We start from the raw sequence: 20520 nt of genomic DNA, 5'->3' as shown, positions 1-20520 counted from the left end.
AAACAGAGTTAAACAACTCCTCCTTCTCTCCTTCCCTGCTCCCCCTGCAAAACGCCAACAAAACCACAACAACTTAGACTGCCATCAGGCCAGCCAGCGTTTTATACTAAATGACTGCCCTTAGCCACCCCAGGCCATTCAGCTGAATTAAGTCAAAGGGACTGCTGGCAGGCTTAAAAATAGGCTTGTGTTTAAGAGCTTTGCTGGCTTTGTTGCTGCAGTAAAAAAAAGGAAATTGGAAAGGCATCATTCTGGAATTGAAAATATCATCAATATCTTCAAGACACAAAATATAATTGGAATTAATAATTAATTGTGGTCTAGAGAGCTTTGCATGAAGCTTAAGAGAGAGCGAAGTGAGAGTTACTAACTCTTTTCCTTCCTCTTATTTTATATATATGTGAAAGTAGGTTCAGTAATCAAGAGGAAGGGAGATATGAGACACTGTACTGTGGGAGGGGGCATCATTATAAAGAAAATGAGGAATAACTACAGCACACGGTGGACTGCCATAGCAAGGATGACATATGGGTATAGCTAGAATTCCTTGATAAGTGTTCTACTTTGTATTATCACCTTGGTGATTTTCAGTACTTCGATTTTGTGACAAGCCTTCCTGCACAGTCTCATTAATATTTTTCCTCCCTCTAATACTGTGGCTCTAAGCAGCAGCAGTATTTCTTCCTGACAACTTTCAGCAGGAAAGGAAGACACCCCCTCAGCACTGGAAATCTGTTGTGTGTACTGCTGTAACACTCTCACTTTCTTTTCCTCACTCCATAATCTATGTTCTGTTTTAAATGAAGGATGCCCACAATGGCTCTTCTGGGCTTGTTCTGGTTAGCTGGAGTCATCTTCGGGGTAATACATCATTCGATCAATGCCAGTCTGAGGATGAATCCATTCAAAAGGTTGGCAAAAAAGCCTCTAAGGTTTGTATCAAGGGACCTAGGGAAAAACTAATTGCAAAGAACAGCTATACAACTGCCAGACGTGTTTTCAATTGTAGATGTAGTTTCTAATGCTATGCATATTTTTTGAAAGAGCTGGATTACTACATCTACTGCAGAGAAGGAAGAAATTCTGAAATGTGTTGGCAGAGAGGGAGCAGAGCATACACTGATTTTCCTTTTAGATAAGCCACGTTTCAGTAGCAACATGCCAGATTTCCTCTCTTCCCCACTGTCTTCACTGTTTTCTCTTTCCCTCCCATTTTTCCTTATAATGTTCTTCAATGCAGCTCCGCTTCGCAGCATAGTGTAACGTACACATTAGGACTGAGTTGAATGAGTCAGTTTGGGCACCAGAAGCAGTCTAGGCAGAGTAGTACAGAAGATAAATTAGTCAGTGTGAAAATCAGTATCACCATGGCAAAAGCACAGCCAGTACCTGAGGTTGCCTGTCTCTACCTAGCGCTGCAGCCAGCGGATCAGGCAAGCAGCACTGGCTTTTTCCTTTCCACTAGGTCCTAATTCCTTCACACACCACACCGGCCCTCAGCCACGGGGAAGAGTGGTTGAGCAAGCTTGAAAACTTTCTCCCAGACTCCCCCTTATTTTCCATGTTTACTCCTTTTGTCTCTTGTATAGGCAGTGTTACCCCCCTCCCAGCACTGTAACACTACTCTGTAATATTTGGCCCTCATGACTCTGCTAGAGGTCCTTGTTGTACAGTCACTGTTACCTCTTTAATATTGGTCTGCAGCTGCATATGAAACATTTAGAGCTAATCCAACTCTAGCAGTGTCAAAGAAGGATGCAAAATAAGTAACATCCCTCCCTACGCTCCAGCTGTCTCACTGCAGACAGACTGACTCATCCTGGACAGGGTCCTGAATGTTGGTATCTGCACCTAACTAGTGGTGGAGGGAGGAATTTTAGAAGGAAATCTGCAGCTAAAAAGCAGGATGTGCTATCATACCTGCTTTAGTTACCTGTGCTAACACCAAAGGAGCTCTCTTGGGCATCAGAGCACTCACTGCCCTATGCCATTTCGACATGCTCCCAGTCTTAATTAGCTGCTCAGAGACACTGTGTTACATCAGCCTGGTAACTTTGAAGCGTATTCTAAGGCAAGGTCCATCCAAGAGGGAAAAATAGTGGCAACCCTCTGAGAAGCTCCATCTCACAGGAAGCACAATGGCTGTCAAGCAGGGTATGCATCTGCACCACTGATCAGAGAGGAGAAAGACCCTTCTCCAAGCAAAGTCTTAAGTCACTTTGAGGAGCCATGTCTACCTCTTCATTCAATAGTGTTTCATCCTCATGCTGAGAGGAGAAGGAGGCTCTGCCAGTATGTAGGCCACAAGAAGTATAATTATGCTGATGCATTTTAATAAGCATTATGTACAAAATTATATTTTGATAGACCAAAATAACTCTCATCCTAATTACAGATATTTGAAGCAGTAGATATTACCCACTCATTTAGGGCTCAAACCTTTGAGCCGTGAGGCAGTTTTAGACACGCTTGAACTCCTGCTCTGGATGGAGCCTGCCTTTAACAACAAGTGAAGGCCACACAGAAGTTATGGGCTCAGTACAGAATTTACTTGTGAAATTCTACTGCCTATATTAAGCAAGAGATAAAACAGATGATAGAAAAACGCTCCTTCTAGGCTTAGAAATCTGGCAACCAACTAATCCCTATGTTCCAAAATGAGGTTATTACCCGAGTAAGCCTGTACCTACTGCATTCAACCAGTCCATCATCTGAAAGTTTCCAAACAGGCATTGTACACCCAGGGTACTCTCACAATAGCCATTAACCCAGAAAAACAAGTTGGTTGCTTCATCAACCTAATAGACAGCTACAGACTAAGTCATTACCAATTAATTAAAGGTCAACAACACTTAAAACCCTAAAAAAAAAAAGCCTATCTCAGACTATTTCTAATTGTCGAATATATTTAGAGAAATCGAGCCATAATCTCACTAGTTGTTGTCTGCTCCACACCTCATCCTTCCCTTTAAATCCGTAGGGATTGCACAAGGTTTGTCTATGGGAGTACTCTGTGCCGGATCAACATCGGACAGTTTCCAATACCAGGCACCAACAGCCTGATCTGAAGCCCACAGATGTGAGTCATGAGTGAGAGTTTTCTGGTTATTTCAGTGGGCATCAGATGGGCTGTACATATCCCTGTCAAAAAAGTCACTTCTGATAGATGAGTATCCCTTGTGTTCACTGGTTTCATAACTTTGAAACAGCTAGAATGTGCAGCCAGAGTTTGCCAGATTACTCTGCATACCTCCTGCATACACAGTATTATCAGACCTATGTCTAAAGATGAGTGAGACACAGGGTTAAAATTAAGTTTAGAAACTTGTTGACATTGAAAGTTAAACTCTTCTGACATATGTGGACATTATTATTGAGCAGTTTCATAATTCCTTATATCTGCAAAGAGCCATGCAATCCCCAGCTATTAAAAAGAGAAAAAAATAGAAAAGAAAAAGGATATGAAGTGCCAAGGCTGAATCTCAGATGGTCAGGGTTTGCTATGACCTCTGAAGAATTGTGTTTTTTCCTTTTTTTAAACAAATCCTGAAGAAACCTTAATTCTAATAGCTAGAGAGTTTAATTCTACTGAAGAATCTTTAGCTAGAACAGTCACTTTAATTAATCCACACATTTTACTATTGCTACTGCAATTTTTTCTGATCATAGAGTTAAAATTACACTTCAGAAATATGAACAACCAAAAAAAAAGAAGTAATAATTCATCCCAGTATAGATAAAGTACTTCCCAGAGCTAGCCATTTTTGTCTGCGTCTAATTATACCTATTTCATTTATCCGGACTCTCAAGCGCCCTTCCAAAACACAAACCAAACAAAAATAAATAAGCAAAAAGCTACAACCAGAAGCCGCAACGAAGCGAACATACCACTTCATCACCTATTCCGGCTGGCTTACACTCAAAGAGCTCCGTTCCCGTGAAGCCGCGTGAAGACAGCGGCGAGTCCACCACCGCCCGCCTTGCATTAAGCCGGCCCGCGCTCACCGGGGCCGTGCGCGGCGGCCGGCGGGGCAGGCGCGCCGCGCACCGCAGGGCCGGGCGCTGCCTGCGCACCCGCCCTCCCGCCGCCCTCGGAGCCGTGCGGCGCGGCGCGGCGCCCCGGGGCAGCGGCGGGAGAGCTGCGGGCGCGCCGGGGCCGGGCTCTGCGCGGGATCGCAGCCGTGCGGAGCGACGCAGCGGCAAGAGGGCGCAACTTGCCCCGCCCGCAGAAAGTAAGTGTGGGGCATCGTGCGCACCGTGCGACGGGCACGGAAACACCGCGGGATGCCCCCGCTCCGGTCCGGCCCGGTTCCCCCCACCCCCGCCCTATATATTCGGCCCCAAACGGCGCTCCCCCCTCGCGGCCACCGCACTCACCCTGGGCCGCCGCACAGCGCCGCGCCCTCCCCACTCCGCCCCGCCCCGCCGCGGGGCAGCGCCGCCGCCGCCGCCGCCGCGGGGCCGGGCGGCCGGGCGGGAGGTTGCCGCGCGCCGCCGCCGCGCGCCGCTCATTGACCCGCCCGGCGGCGGCGGCGGCGGCGGCGGCGGCGGCGGCAGCGAGGGGGGGCGGTGCGAGCCCGCCCCCCGCCCGGCCCCGCGGCGGCGGCGGCGGCGGCGAGACAAAGGCGGCGGCGGCGGCGGGCGCGAGCCCGGCAGCGGGAGGCCGGGGCCCGGCGGTGGCGGCGGCGGCGGCGGCGGCGGCTCCGCGCCGCAGTGCGGGGGCCCCGGCCCCGGCCGGGGCAGCAAAGCGCGCGGGGTCTGGGCGCTCTGCCGCTGCGGGGCTCGGGCAGGGAGGCAGCGCTGGAGGGATTAACGCAGGCTGCGTGTTCTGGTGTTCGTGGGAACGGTGCTAGACCTACGTCCGGACTAAAACCGAGGGAAAAAAAAATCCCTCCCAGCAGTTTCTTGTTGCAAAGGAGTTAAAAACCTCAAAATATCTGCTCTCAGCAGTCCTAGAGAAAGTTTCTCTGAAGCATGCTGTATCTGTGGGCTTGCGAAGCTTGTATTGATATCTGTGAAAATGAAGTTGAAACCGAGTTAGAGCTGTATCTAAAAATGACAGTTCCAGGTTCCCTAAGCTAGCAATGACTAATCTAAAGGAGACCTGAAGAAATCTTGTACGATTAAAAGCTAAATTTTTTTTGTATATGTATAGTACTCAGTTTAGTAGTCCTTCCCCCAAAAACTTGGTTTGCATGTTCAAAACTAAATGAACATTGCAGGGTTGAGATAATATCCATATTGCTGCATTTTTGTAACTTTTTTCTCTTAATACATTTCTAGCAAAATTCAAGTATATCTTAGTGTTTTTTATGTAGGAGTCTAATTATCTGGAGGTTTTGTCCTTGGTTTGCTTTCTGTTCAACTGGAAAAAGAATCTAGCTTTGCACCTGACTGTGTGTTAGCCTCTGATAACACTGCTGCTCTTCCAGGTGAAAATGGAAGCTGTATACAGGTGCTATTTGTATATTAAAATAAAAGAAGAGAGCCTAACTCTGGTTATTTGAATCACTCAGTTAACCTTGGGAGTATGCAGGTGAATTAAATTAAGCAGAAATGTAGGTGTTCACTGGAATAGGAACATTAATAAAATCATTTAGGATCTGGTTTTGCAATTGGATTTGCAGTGACAGATGCTTACCACTATGTAGACCCTATTGAAATGGATGCCTCAGCTCCTAGGGTAGAAGCTTAAATGTGCACATAGACCTAGACATGTATCAAATCCGCATGTATAAATATGGTTTCTGATTGCATTTTTTTTAAAGCATCTGAATTTTAAAGCTGTATCTCCATTTTCAGGCATTAGGTCTCCAACTAAACAAGTAGTTTGTGAGTAACAAAACTAATGAGCCTGGTCACCAATAGGTTGGGGAGTTTATGAAATAACCATAAACTTCCCCCTGATGCAGCAACATAGCTCCTTTGCACACTTCCTCTGATACCCTTCTGGATGAGAGATGTTAAATGTTACAGCCAGACATTTCTGCTGGTTGCTTGGGAGCCACCAGCTGGCCAAAATGTATGATGGCTTAATTGCATATTCCCCAGTGTGGGAAGTAGATGGAGAGATTTGTTATCTTCCTGAAAGCAGATCTTCAGCAAACTCATAGGAATGCAATAGCTTTATGCCCAGTTTTTGACCCCTTTATCAAACTGGTCACTGGGTCAAAAGCTCCTGGGAAGGTGTCAGAGAGGAAGGGGAGAAGGGAAGGGAAAGAACTGGGCTGACAGGTAGTTATATGGTCCAAGTCTCATTTCTTTAGGAGACAGGCTAAAAATATATGCCCTATAATAAATCCTAGAATTAAACTTGACAGTTCTAGTCTATATACACTCATCACCATAGTATCTAAAATGTATTCCAGTAATGCATGTCACATGCTGTTCTTTAATCCTCTCCTCAGGAGAAGTGGGTGTAGTTGTGTCTTGCTTTCAGGAAGATTTGTGTGTGCATATGTTTGGAGGGGATTTATTTTATATTTTGTCTATGTAGTTTTGATCAATCATATACAGTCCAGAAGGCACTATCAAGGAAAAACATGGAAGGTTTGAGTAGCCTTAGTTCCTGCAGTTCATTTCACAGTCAAAATAGACATCTGAAAATGTTTGTCTCCTGGACAAACTCACTTTACTTTTTTTGGAGAATTACAAGAGTGTACCTGTTCTCTGCAGTCTTCCACAGTTTCCAGATATCCTGAGTATGTGCCATTTTTAACCTGAAGACAAAGACCAAGAACTAGAGTTTGATTTGAAATGCTATGAGAGGTGAGGGTAGAGGGCAGAGGGTGTTTTTTCGCCAGGGAAGCACAAGTCAGTGTATTCAGTTGAGTTCCCTAATGGCTGTTCCTTGATCCTTCCTGTTGAGGTGTATGCCACAGCTCCCGCCCTGCCCAGCAGAAACTCAGGTTTGAGCACTGAAGGTCCAGCGACTATTCACAAGGATGGGACAGAAGCTTCTCGCTAGCAGGAGGTGGTAGAAAGCCCATGTCATGCAGGTACAGTATAACAAAGCTGACTAGAAACTGGTGCTGTCACTGAGCAAAAATATGAGCTATGATCTTGCAAACACTTGCACGTGTGCCTGTGTTTGCTTCCACATGTTGCTGCACTTGTAGCTAATATAGATGACCATGTGCTTAAAGATAAATGCATGCACAAGGCTGAAATAGAGTTTCATACCTTTCAGAATCAGCTGAGTCTACATAAAGATTCATTTATTTTTGTTACTCTGGGAATTAGATGCTAATAGGTGTAGAAGCCAGTGTAGAAGCCAGGAATCAAAAGGGTTCTATGCTTTATGGAAAATGTGTTTTTAAGGAACCAGGAGTCTTTGGACAGACCCAATTTGGACTGGGAGCACACTGTGCTAGAAGTGCTATACTAGATAAACCCTACTATGGAGTGTCTGCAATTTAAACACACAAATTGTTGGAGAAGTAGTATATATAAGCAAGTAAGCCTGGTAGGTATTTGTTATTTATAGTTACTGGAGGAAGATAGGGCATTGTGTGTGTGTTTTTCAGTTGGGCAGAAGTAGGAAATAAGTTCCTTCCTCATGTATTCAAGCTCTTTTTACATTATAGAGATAGTACATTATGGGGCTTTGCATTCCTGCCAACATTCACTGTCAAAAAAATAAATTGCCAGTTTTCACAAAGTTGCATATGCCTCCATAAATATATATGCAGCAGGGGCATATGCCTTCTCATTTTAAAGTTGCACTTTAACACATGTGATTAGAGATGCATGTGCTGGGAGTCTGCTGTATTTATTATATACAAAAAGAAGAAAAACCACTCAATTTTACATATGATATTTCCCTTCTTGTTTTTGGAAGATGAGGGTGGCACATCTGCTAGTTACGCTAAGTCACAATGTCACTTGCTCAGTCTCCCAAAATATCAAAGGAAATTGGAAATAGTTAACTATTTGAGGCAAAATTCTGGTCCCACTGAGGTTAATATAATTTTTGCCAATGGGACCACAAATTCACATTACAATTTTTAGGACTGCTAATGTCAGGGAAATGGAAGATGACTCTGAAACATTTCCTTCTGATCTACTTAGAACATGTGAAATCTTAGTCATTGAACAAATTATTCTTCCACTGAGCAGAGAGGCTGGCTTCAGAAGAACTGATACCCTGCTGGAGTTTTTAGTTTCAGTATTTGCCAGGGAGAACTAGTGAATGTAACAGAGAGGGGAATAACGTATTTTGCAACCTTAATGCAACCTAACTCTGCAATGAGAAGCCTGCAGTGGCACCTGTGGGCCAAAATGAAGTGGCAGCCCTTTGCACAGTCACCTTGTCCTGCAGTGTTTCCATCTGGAAATGATTATAGCAGCTTCTTACCTGAGGTCTGCCACCAATGCTCCAAATTCAGATGTTTCCACTTCCTGTCTTTGCATCTAAACTGATGAGAAGAGGGGTTCCCCTCCCTTAAAAGAGAACAGTAACATCTTCTCAGATACGTCTGGAAGGTTTTGGCATTATATCCCCTAAATATGTTTTATGGCTTTGGAAAGATGGGGTGGGTTTGAAGATGTTTGGTTGAAAAAGAGCTTTCTATATTGTAGAAATTTCCCAATTTCTAGAATCTAGGCCCTCTGCATGCACATTGGTCTACAATGACCTTCCTCGCACACCTAAATCTGCCACTTATGTTGACAAGGAGAATGGGCTGGGGCATGCACAATGCAGGATTGTTTTTGATCCTAGGCAGGAAGAGTTGGAAGAAGAGGCAGTCACCCCTTCTCACTACATTATATGCAAACAGAACTCAGCCAAAACTAATGGAAAACCTCTATCTCACTGATAAAGGCTAGGCCATAGACAAAAGCTATTATGAAAATTCTCTTATCATTCACTTTACAAAATAAAGGAAGAAAACTTGGCACTAGCTATAAAAGAAAACTGCCCCAGTCTGAATGAATAAGGAACAAGGGATTTATCATCTATTGTATGATTAAGAAGTCTGGTTTTGGTTTCCAATTTTTTTCCCCAAAACAGACCTTACTAAAAATAAAACAAAGGAAAATTGCTCTCTGATGACTATTCAAGCCTCTGTCAGTGATGCACACTGGGAAATGGGGCAAGTCCACATGACCTGTGTCCTCAGTATCTTAGCAATGATAATGGTATATTCTGAAAGGCACTTGAAGAACTATGGCTGAAAAGTGCTATATGTCATAGCTATCTATTACAAAGCTTTTATAAGGAAAAAACTTGTCACTCTGAAACCATCTCAGATTATAGGAGGGAAGAGAATGGCACTTGCCTGCTGATACAGAACTAATTCAGACCTATTAGTTAACAGTAAATTGCAGTAAACTTAAAAATTTGACTGTAGCATTATAAACTGCATAAAGTATACAAGTTTTTGCCCCTAAGCTCCCCTTCTTCCCTTTCAAAAGTGATGAAAAGCACTGTGGGTAGGGCAAAACTATGCTGCAGCATGCAACACAAGAAGCATCTTGCTACATCAAGTTTTGCCTTTTTTTTTCTTTTTTCTTTGCTTGTTTGTCTCCTGTTGGTGAAAGCACCATACTTAATGCTTTGCTGGGTTACCCTGGGTGCAGTTACTCACCCCCGGGAAGTTTCAGCTTGTTTTTTGACAATCTCCTCCACCTACTCCTCCACTACAGTGCATATGACCACATCAGGGTAAAACAGAAGGCTCTGGAGGTAAAAGTAAGGTTACAAAATAAACAAACAGATTACTTAAAGTCATACAGAGGGTTTTTCTATAGAAAGAACAGTTGGCTATAATTTCAGTTTTGGGTCAAACAGCTAATCAGAATGGCTGAGAGGAAACCTCAAAATAGGTTTAACGAGGTGCTTAAACTGATAGGCTGCTCTTGAGTTCTTGCAAATCTAGTAAAGCTTTCCTATATGATGCCATTCTCCCTGCAGACTTCTTCAGGAGGAGAGGTGCTATGAAGTGAAAGTTTCTGAAGTCCTATAAACCTCATGTTATAGTTTGATGATGTGGCTGAACTTATCTAAAGCTCTCTGGTATAAAAAGGATGTAGTTCTTCCCTCTGGGAGCTCTCAGATACTTTTAGACCCCTTGCAGAGTGGACTCCAGTTGCTGAACTGTCAGAAGGTTTTAATTTCTCACCCCCATCTGCCCAGGAAGTTTTCATCTTGCAGAATCCAACAGAGTTGGCTTAGCAAATGATCTGTCAAAGGCTAAAGCCAAAGCAGGACGGGACCACAGAGGAGAGACGGAGTGAAACTGCCTACTATCATTGCATGGGTTCTCGTCAAATCATATCCCAAAAGCTAAAGTCTGTAATGATTCCTAGTGAATCTCTTTGCTGGCCTAACTGAGTGTTGTGCCTGGATTCTTTGCAATATGAAGACCACGTCCGGTAAGTGTCCTTGTTTACATTTCTAATTATGAGACAAAATTGAATATCACAATGACAGAAAGAACAGAAATGCAAGAGATATATGCAATAGATCCTTCTGTTTAGAAGAATCTATTAAGTAGACCAAAAATACAAACACCTTTCTTCAGTGTTTATTACAGACTATTCAGCCTAAAACAGTTGACTGTCCCTTAATCAGTCTTTCTTCTCCTGAAAATATATTTAACATTGGCATTCTATCCTTCCAGTGAAGCACTAACAGAACTGCAGTATCTCTTGATAAAAGAGTATTCTTGACATTGCTGAATGGATTTGCAGCTGTGTTGCAGAGTAAACTGAAACGTGATTCCTGTCTGTCAGAAAGCACAAAGACCAGGCTGAACTACCACAGAACTCTAGCCCATTGGTCTAAGAACCATTCTCGTAATGTGTTTAGAGAAACTCTCTGCTCACTGGGCTTGTAAGGGCAGAGAATTATGCCACATGCATCCCTAAACATGGGAATAGACCATATATTAGCTTTTTTTATTTTTATCTTTTTTAGGAACATAGGTGGGTTCTAAGGGAGAAGTCGCATTGTCTTAGGCCAGCAAATTTTTAATGAAACTCTTCAGGTTTCTTGCTTCCATCTTACACTCTGAAATTAGAAAGTCATGTTTGGAGTTAATAAATCTTGTTTCCATTATAGGTTTGGTTCTGTTGGCTCAGTTACACTTCACTCCTTTCTAATTTTTTCCCCCCTTCAGCTGTGGCTGGGGTTAAGTACTGAAGAACTCAAAGCTCACTGTGGTAGATGTGACAGGCTTAAGTGCAACATGTTCATTCCATTAAAAGAAAAAAAACCCATTCAGCACTCACGTATGAGTAATAACTATATCAAATTGTGATGAATGTTTAACTATGACTCTGCTTCAGTTAGTGTTCTTTTAATCAAGTGTCCTTTTCATTTACAATAACTGCCCTCTTCTCCATTTCAAAATGAGCACTTAGGATACATTGTTGAGCTTCTACAAGGAGGCCTCTTACAGACCTACAGCTTACAGGTACTAACAAGCTGGAAGCACATTTCATTTTATCTGCTGCTGTGGAGCAGCATTTATTGTCAATGAAAAGCCAAACAATTTAGCATAGCAGCAGATGAACGGTACAGGAAAGGTTGCTACTCAGGCAGCTGGGCAGGACTATTAATACAAAATAGAATACAGGTTATCAATTTTTTCAAGAAACAAGTAACATAAATGCTAAGAAAAGTAAGGCCTGATAATGAATACTGCCCTTTCACACCACTGATGGTGCAAAATCCTTTCAGATCCACACCAACACAGCTGTGTTTTCTTCACTGGTTTCCATCATTTTGCAGCTCCAGCTTTGTTAGCTGGTCCTCAAACTTTTGAATGTCTACTCGATGCTTCATTAGGAAATTCCCATTTAAATGAAAAACAGGTATGTCATATTTGTATTTATCATACCATGAGGAGTTCTCTGGAAGGGTAATGTCCACCTCCTGCAAAATAAACTGTGACAAACAAGAAATTTATGTTAGTACATATTGAACACTGAAAAAACAATACCTGCTTGTTTGTTGATTAAGATTTGCTTTAGATGTGCAATACCACTTTCTTTGGGCGTTTAGCTGTATTCTTCCATGTTGTGGACAAATGCCCATTTTGTTGGCATAAAACATATATAGCCACAAACTTTGTATGTCTGCAAAGACCCTCTCTCCAGTCCTGCCAGAGATACTTGATCCCCTGTGCAGAACCACTCTCCTGTGAGCATCAGCCACAACCAAAATGCAGCTGGCAACACAGCAGCTTCTTGTTGAGCAGCAGAGTGCACCATCTTTTCAATACTACTGTTAAAAACTTCTTCCTTCAAGACAGAGATCAAAACTGATTGAGCACCAAAAACCGTGCCATGAATTCAAATATTTGTAGTTCCTTGTCCCTCAGAAATTTCTTCCCAACATTCTTCCCAAATAATATTGTTATCTGCCTCATGAAAGTTGCAAACACTGCTACAGGCCAGGGAAATAGTATTTACAGAAGCACAGGTTTTGAAAATTTTTGCAGTGAAGTGTATGTTGGTTTAGTTTGCTAAGACTTATTTGAATTGCAGTGTTAGAGAATGCTTTTGGATAATGAGTTTTATGGAAATCAGTGCTGAAACTGTCTTGAAGAAGTCACCCATGAAAGAATAACAGATGCAAATAAATCCAAGCAATCTTCTTTTACAAAGAAAGAATCCTGATAGCTATTCTTTCTATATATAAAATGTACATAGTATTGTAATACATTACCCTTTTCTTATGTGGCTCAAGCACTTCTTTTGCTTCATCACATAGAGGGCATGGTTTCTGAAGGAAAATACAGCAAAATATGCCCATCATTTGTGCTGTAAAGTATAATACACAGAGAGGAGTGATCATTAAGGTAAATGTGGGTTCCCTCCCCCTATCCACCCCATTTCTGTCTTCCTGCTTTGTAAATCTCCACTTTATCAGTGCAGCATGGACGAACATAGAACAAACTTGCATCAGTCACAAAACTTATGCACTCCTCATTTGCTGGTTTTTTTTTTTAATATCCTCATGGTACAAATTAATAGTTTTCAATTGAGTTTTTTATAAGCTGATTTGTGGACATGGCTTGGAAGGTTGCACACAGATCCCTTCATGTAAGCAGCAGTGCTTACTGAAGATGTTGCCATCACCAGCTGGAAACAACTGCCAGTACCGCCCTTGTTGGAAGGGAATACAGGAATCGTGAGTAATTTCTGATCTGTTCCAGATCAAGTCACTTGGGTCACTTCAAATAGCAAAAGAAGGTGGCTTGAGATAACCTGGCTGATTTTGCCTAAAGGGATTAAGCATGATCTCTTCCACCTGCAGAATTGGAGGGACAGCAACTTCCAGCAGAGGGAAGTGACAAACAGCTGCAGTGTTTTGACCTGTTATGTGGTCAGTTTTCAAAAAAAAAAAACAACCCCAAATCCTCCTTTCTGAAAATTCCCTCGTCTTTTGCCATAGCTATACAGCTGACTTCTGCTGTCATGCACTGTGATTGTTAGAGCAAGTGCCTATCTGAAAATGTGATTCACATGGAGGCACGTGCTTCCATATTTGGCCACAATTTGGCCTATAATTCACATAACAAAATGCACAGTGATGAACATGATGGCTCTGTCCATCTGCCATGAAATACTGCTCCCCCCGCCCCACTTAAGGCCTTCTTGGGGCTTGTTTAAACAGGGAGTTAATCTGAAGTAACTGTTTCTTACTTCCTGTGTGTGCATCAATTGGGGTTAAATGTTCTTTTAATTCACATTCTGATCAAAATTCTTGCCTGTATAGAGAAGTCCTTCTGCTCTGAAAACCTATGCAAGATGCTGAAGATCAACAGTTCTGTATTTTTCTTGCTAGTGCTTGTCACTTTTGGAGGGACTGAAGTGCCAAAGACCTGAAGATACACATATCAGTGATGGAGAGGAACAACCCAGAATCCTGCACATCACTTTTGGAACATGCCAGGTTCCTTACAGTGAAAGTAGGACACGTTCAGTTCTCCTAGGATTGTGGAAAGCTTTCTAACATAATAGTTACACAAAAGCATTTGAAAAACTAAGTTGACTCTTGAGAAAGAAAATGATTTTGCTCCTGCTCTGATGCCAAGCCTAAGCATGCATGTGGTACTAATAAAACTGGAACTGATTTAAAATCAGTATATATTTTAAAGTAGAGTGGTGTAACAGTAGGTGTCTACCAGGCTTTATGTTACTTTGTAATAGCGTTGCCTGAACAGAGCTCTCTCAGATAACCTCCTACCTGAGATGTACGTTACAGTAGCAAAAGGGAATCCTACTGCTGAGATAGTAAAAAACCCTTGCCAAAGTGACATATGCTATGCTGATAGCTAAACCTGTTAGACAATACACAAGGTGGAAAGGACATTTTTATTTCTGCAGATAATCCCCATTTATCCTGCAGGCTTAGACTGCAGTTTTATGGTCATTTTAAGCTGGCAGTGATACTGAAGGAAACAGACCCATCTTCCTGACACCAATTCTTTTGTGCTGGCTTAAGCACTCATGCAGCTGCATAGTACAGCTAGACAGGAGAACTGATCTCAGTTAACAGCAACCTTGGGGGAGGGGGGGAGAAAAAAGAAAAGATAATTTTTAACCTGGATCAGTTCTTGCATGAATGCTCATACTGCATAAAAGGAGTCTGTGAGAGGAAAACCATTTGAAGATTGCAAACCCCTTCCTTCTCCTCCTCTTCTCTCCTTATTTTTAAAAATAGCAAGGAGGGGAAAAAATTGAGTTAATTAGCATAAACTAGGAGTGCAGATTAGATTTGTTAGAAAGTAGTCTGCATTTTGCTCTGCAGTTGCCAGTGATATCAGACCTGAAGAGCATTTTAAGTTAAGAGTATATTTAACAAAAGAGGACAGCTTAGAAAATCACTTGAACTCTGCTCACAGTAATTTGATTGCATACAGTGTCTTAGTAGTTTGAAATTTTTATAACACAAAAATCATAAAAGAGCTTTTTTCTAATTATTAACTCTAAAGTCAAGTTCATTATTCCCTACCTTATCACCTTTGGATTGTGAATGAGTTGATGCCGAACCAGGCAGCAGAGAGAGAACTGTAACTTTACAGTATGGTTCTTCATATAACATGTACTCCATTGATTAAGAAACAACTGCTTTTTTTTTTTTAAACCTATTTCTAGGTAACATAGCTAGGGATAGCATGAACATTGTGCAGGATGAGGAAATTGCTTTAATTGCATCCATTTCCAACAAATACCACCCTCCTGATTTCAAAATTCACAGTACTTTGCATTTCTAGTTATTCTCCCCTCAAACGCTATATAAACTACATAAATGCAGCAGAGCCAGCATGCTGTGAAGCAGAAGGAGGGCAGTTTAGGTTTTGCAGTGTGCCAATCCATCTAAAAGTGCAAAAGAGCTTTGAGGAGAACACTGACCCTCGATGATAATTCCATCCTGGAAAGTGACAGTCCACAAATGACCACTCCTGCTCATCAGATCTGTTTTCCACGTATGCTTAGAGTCCTCTCCGTTCACACTATAAACCTTTGCCTGCATTTTATTCCAGTTAGCTTTACACAGCTAGTGAAGCAAAAAGAGTGAACCAGAATTTATTTTTTCTGCTGCACTATTAATACTAGTTTGATACATTTTCAGTCTCATAGGTAGTGCTGCAATTGAACAGGAACGCTTTGAAGAGTCTACCTTGGCCACTCATGCTTGTCCTGGGCAGATTAGATGTGACAAGGAAGGAACTCATCTTTGTTCTCCAGCTCCAGCATGAAACACTGGCAGTTGGAGACTATTTTCTACTAGTAAATGGACTGTAGTGTCACTGAGATGCAGCAAACTTGAAATCTCCATTTGCTGCTTGTAACTAGTTGCTTGCTATGGTCACAGTGACTGGTGAGGCCCGGGGCAAAAGACACCCTCAAGGTAAAATGCATAATACTAAGCTTCACAAATCTGGAGGGGAAAAAGGTAAGGCAGAACCATTTCATGTGGAATCCATGTACATCAAAGGTGATTGATAAGCACTCTTGCATAGCTTTATTCTGTAAACTAACTCTTACCTTGGTGAACAAAGTCAACACTGGTTTATTTGCGCTGGCTGAACAGAGTGGTCTCCCCAGTGGACTAGAAGAATGTCTTGCCAGCTGCACTGTTCTGCTCAGAAAACGAAGCACCATTGTCCTGTTAAGGCAAAAATGAAATGTATAGTTTAATTGTTTTGTGGTAAGTTATAGCTCATGAAATTCAATTTTAAGGTAAATGTGGTGCTTCAACAGTAGTTCTAAAATACACACAGTCAAACCATTTTCCCAGCATTTTTATGTTCACAGTCTCAACACATTAATCAGAAAAATAGTTTACTATGCAGCAGGCCAGAAACAATTTCGGATATCTCAAGAAGTGTAGCTCAATTTAAAAAGAATATTATATTTTCTTGCTGAAATGCTTCTTTTAAAATTTTTAACATAAATGCTGACATAAATACATTGCGCTGTTTCAACTAGACATGTGCCAGTAAGAATTACATGATACTAACAAAAATGCAAAGCGCTGTGCTTTGAACCTCAGTAATCTTACTGCAGTGCTTGGCATAAATATTCTACTTACTCAAAATTATTCCATCAAACAACTAATCTGTACCTAATCAGAACGTTAAAATAATGCTTCCTGCAGTGAATAAAAAGCTGCAGCCAAGATGATTTAACTCTGTAATATTAAAAGCATGCACATTACCCTGAGTCCTTCCTGTGACAGCAAATTAATTTATGAAAGATGGTGATGGGTTTGTGGTTTCTTTGGGGAGGTTTAAGTCAATTTAGTGTTGTTGAAGGGTGCCATATTGGAGACTTGCAGTCATGTATTCATAATAACACTAATAACAGCAGTGCTGCTTCCACAGATGCATCTTAATGGGATCTTTACAAGACATTCTAGAACAGAAGCAAAAGAGAGTCTGCACTGAGACTGCTGGCAAAGATGACCATCTTTATACTATCTAATTCTAAAGTTGTCACCAGGGGCCACACTGGGACAATCAACGCCCTTTACATAAAGCCAGATTTCACAGCTTCTGTTCAGGAATGGCTTATCTGTATTTTTACTGACTACAGCTGACCACAAACACACATTGTATTTGCCCAAGTTTAAACTCTTTCAGTGTGATATACAATACAGAACAGGGGCAGGACTAAGTTGCAACTGATAAACATGTTTTACGATGTTCAATAAAAAAGAGCTTAAAGCATCCATTGAATTTCTTAGTACTAATACTATATAATTTTGTTTTTAGAGAGACAGTTTTGCCAATCTACCCTCTAAGGAAGAACAAAACATTGCAGTGCAATCTGAACTTAAGTCTATTTAATTGATATGTTTCTAACCGATAACTATCAAAAAAATCAAACTGATGACAGGACATTGCCCCACCAGCTTTACCACGCTGTCAAAGATGCTCATTTTTTCCAGAAGACTAAGGTAAGGGTAACTTGCCACGTTTCCAGAAGTTTCAACAGAAGAAGTGCAAAGGAAAGGTATTGCCCTTTGAAAATTGTAACTGAATGGTCAAATTTCAGATGCTAGGAAAGAACCTGATTTTTTTCTTTGACCACATAAAATATGTGGCCTAAAATAGAATATACTGCAATGAACAGGCTGCTAATTTTGTAACATACTGTTTAGCTTGGGACAGAAAATGCTCTTCAGTTGTGTTTTGTGCTTTATACCACTAAGAGAGTCAGCTGCAGCAGCTGAGTGGGATCCTTGCTGTCACTGCAAAGTTCCAGGTGACTGGTGCAGCACGTGCTGCCGTTGATGATAGTCCTTGGCAACTACTGAATTTGTTTTACTTGGCCAGGTGGAAATCTAATTGTCCAGGATTTCACCTACTAAATACAAAAATAAGCTTGAAACCTTTTGTAAAAATGCAAATCTGAATGACAGTAACTAGCCTTGTCATATTTAGAAATGTTTACGTCCACAATAAATAGCTGCCCAGAATGGATGTGTTTTTGGCGTAACAAAGTGCAGCATGTGGGCTTGTTCACATGCAAAATAAAAATGTCAAAATAAATAGTTTGCATTCTGGCAAGTTTTTAAATGAATATTTTTGTTGCCAGTCTAGCAGGCCAAATTTTGTGCCTTCAAAACAAGGAAAAAAAAACCCAAATTGCTGTATGAACAGCAGAATGAATAAAGCCTAGATTTCCATGAATCTTATTCCCCCCTATATACATATATGTGCACAAAATGACTTTGGTTCCCTTCTTTATCCCCCCCTTTTCAGGTACCTTCCAGATGCCCCAAATACTGGCTGAGAAGAGCAGCACACGTGGTGACCGGACAAGTACAAGGCAGCCACGGCCATGGGCAGAGCTGACAGCAGGCTGGGCGCAGGGGGTGACGGCTGAGTTCACAGGGAAGCATTCCTCTCAGGAGAGGTATTTACTTGGATCTTCCTCCTCTACTCTAAGTTTCTCAAAGTACCTATAAATTGTAGCAGTATTCATACTTGTGGACTCAGTATTTCACTTATGTATAAAGAGGTGTAAGAGCCTAAACATTGTTAGTTGTTAATAGATGTCAGATGCAGCCAGTAGGACTAAAGAAACTTTGCCCTTCCACTGCAAATTCAAATTTGCATCCAATAATGTTAGCATGAAATTTGCACTGAAAACAGAGTCCTGGCTATCAATTTATTTACTATGCAGAGTGAGGCTAAAGCCCTACAGTTTTGCCAGTTACAGAAAGATTCAAAGGACTAATCCTGATTTTAAAAATGACCCCAGTCTCAGTCCACACTCCAGTCATTCTGTGCTGTTGCACCACCACAGAGCAGTCTGACACATCTAGCCCTGAGGGAGGGTGAGATGTTGTCAGACAGCATCGTGTTGCCACAGTACAGAAGATGCAGCTTGGCTTCCCTGTGCTTCTGAAGCCCACAGTTGCCAGAGAGCATCATTGGGAAGGAGGGTGGGTGGGTGGAAGAGCTGCATTTAACCTGTGCTAAAGCACAGTCCTAGCATAGTGCAGCTTCAGCTTCACAAGAACATAACTAATGTTCTGCTCCAATAGAAATCTGCTTTTAAATTAGTAGGATTTACTAATCCTATTTATTGGGTTATTTGGATAAAACAAAAGAGCTGTGGCTTTGCATAAATACTGAAGGGTTCTAATTACATTGGGACAGGTTAAGTATAGTTGCAATTGATCAGAAGCTGATCAAAGGGAAAATCCAATCATCCATCAGCCAATTTGACTGCAGCAGCTCAGTTTATCTGAGCAGCATCCCAGAGCCACATCGTAGATTGCCATCGTGTGACCAGGTGGGTTCCCAAACATTGGCCTGCACTGGGCTGAGTGAAATTTCTGTAATGCTGAGCTCCAGCATCATGATTTCACCACTGACATAAAAAAAGGGAAGTTTTGCACAGATGCCCCACAGCTTTCACATGCCATGGAAGAATCTATATCATATCTGTGTTTTATTATGAAGAGGCTAAACTGCTAACAACACACGCAAAACCTTTCAACATGACTATTCTGGAGCTCTCCTTAGCCTACCCCCAGGTAATTACAGAGACTTGTCTGAGAGACACTATTAATATGTAAATGAAAAGCCAGGAAGCTTGGGAACTCCCAAACTCACCCTCCCTCATACTATAATGGTAAACAATAACCTAACAAGTGATGCTTGAAAGTCTAAACTTGGCCAGTGCCGTATTTTGCAAAGCCAAATTGGACTAATTTCTTATAAATAGAATTTCCATTGGCTAATAAATCCTGGTCTGCTGCAAAGATAAGATGTGACACTAAAACTAGCCATTATTTAGGCTAGATAATTACCTGTATAAAAACCTTATCTTAGCATCAGTCATGCAAAGATAAGCATGACTGATTTTTTTTCCAACTACCCACCTTTTTATGATGCTATATACTCTTAAATCATCTCAACTTCAGGTCATCAGCATACTCTAGCTCTTTGGTTCTGGATGTTTTGTACGCATAATTCTAAACACATTTAGACATGATTATGTCCTGATTTCCATAGTTTTGTATCTGTAAAAATGAGAATGAAATTATTATGAACTCACAGGCATTTGTCTATACACACTGTCCATTTCTGCAAGTAATATTTGATTTTGGAACTCTAAGGCAGATTTGACAGCAGAACTGCTTGAAAAAATTGTATCTCTTTCTGCAATGTAACAGTAACACATCAGAAACATGAAAACACAGTTAAATTTGAATAAAATGGAATGCAGGACTGCCCTGAACGTTTTAGCTCTTTGTTTTTAAAGGAACTTTATGAATATCTATAAAACTGATTCCTACTCTCCATTTATTCCTCATTCTAGTAAGACAAAGGGATATAAACTGAAGCAGAAATGGATGGGAAACAGATGCAAATGGAAGAATACACACTTATGGCCCAGGTCAGTGGTGCATTAAAATAGCCTTTCTTCTGTAGACCCTCATTCAAAACCAGCTCTGGTCACCAACGAAAGTGCACTTGCTAGTGATCTGATCTTGTTAATTTGGTATTTATCGGGTAGATACTGAATGATAAAACAGGGTGC

At 41.5% G+C, this 20520-nt stretch overlaps 1 protein-coding gene across 6 annotated transcripts in view; it reads right to left on the bottom strand.

The window, feature by feature from the left end:
• MARCHF3 (membrane associated ring-CH-type finger 3) overlaps positions 1-16091 on the bottom strand; it is an 88002-nt gene extending 71911 nt beyond the window's left edge. For 2 of the 6 annotated variants that reach the window (XM_067315569.1, XM_067315575.1), the window contains exons 1-3: positions 16006-16091; positions 12677-12771; positions 11847-11893 (exon numbers count right to left, since the gene is read on the bottom strand). In XM_067315569.1, coding sequence (XP_067171670.1) covers positions 11847-11893; positions 12677-12714 — 85 coding nt within the window. In that variant the 5' untranslated portion in view covers positions 12715-12771; positions 16006-16091. Of the gene's footprint in view, positions 1-3888; positions 3980-4377; positions 4455-11846; positions 11894-12676; positions 12772-13721; positions 13806-16005 lie in introns of those variants that run through there. The other 4 variants (XM_067315570.1, XM_067315571.1, XM_067315572.1 and 1 more) reach the window with 4 other exon arrangements.
• Between the last annotated feature and the right edge of the window lie 4429 nt (positions 16092-20520).

Source organism: Apteryx mantelli, chromosome Z (assembly GCF_036417845.1).
Source record: "Apteryx mantelli isolate bAptMan1 chromosome Z, bAptMan1.hap1, whole genome shotgun sequence".
Lineage (NCBI taxonomy): Eukaryota > Metazoa > Chordata > Aves > Apterygiformes > Apterygidae > Apteryx > Apteryx mantelli.
Note: the sequence above shows the minus strand (reverse complement) of the source record. Positions and strands in the feature narration are given on the sequence as shown.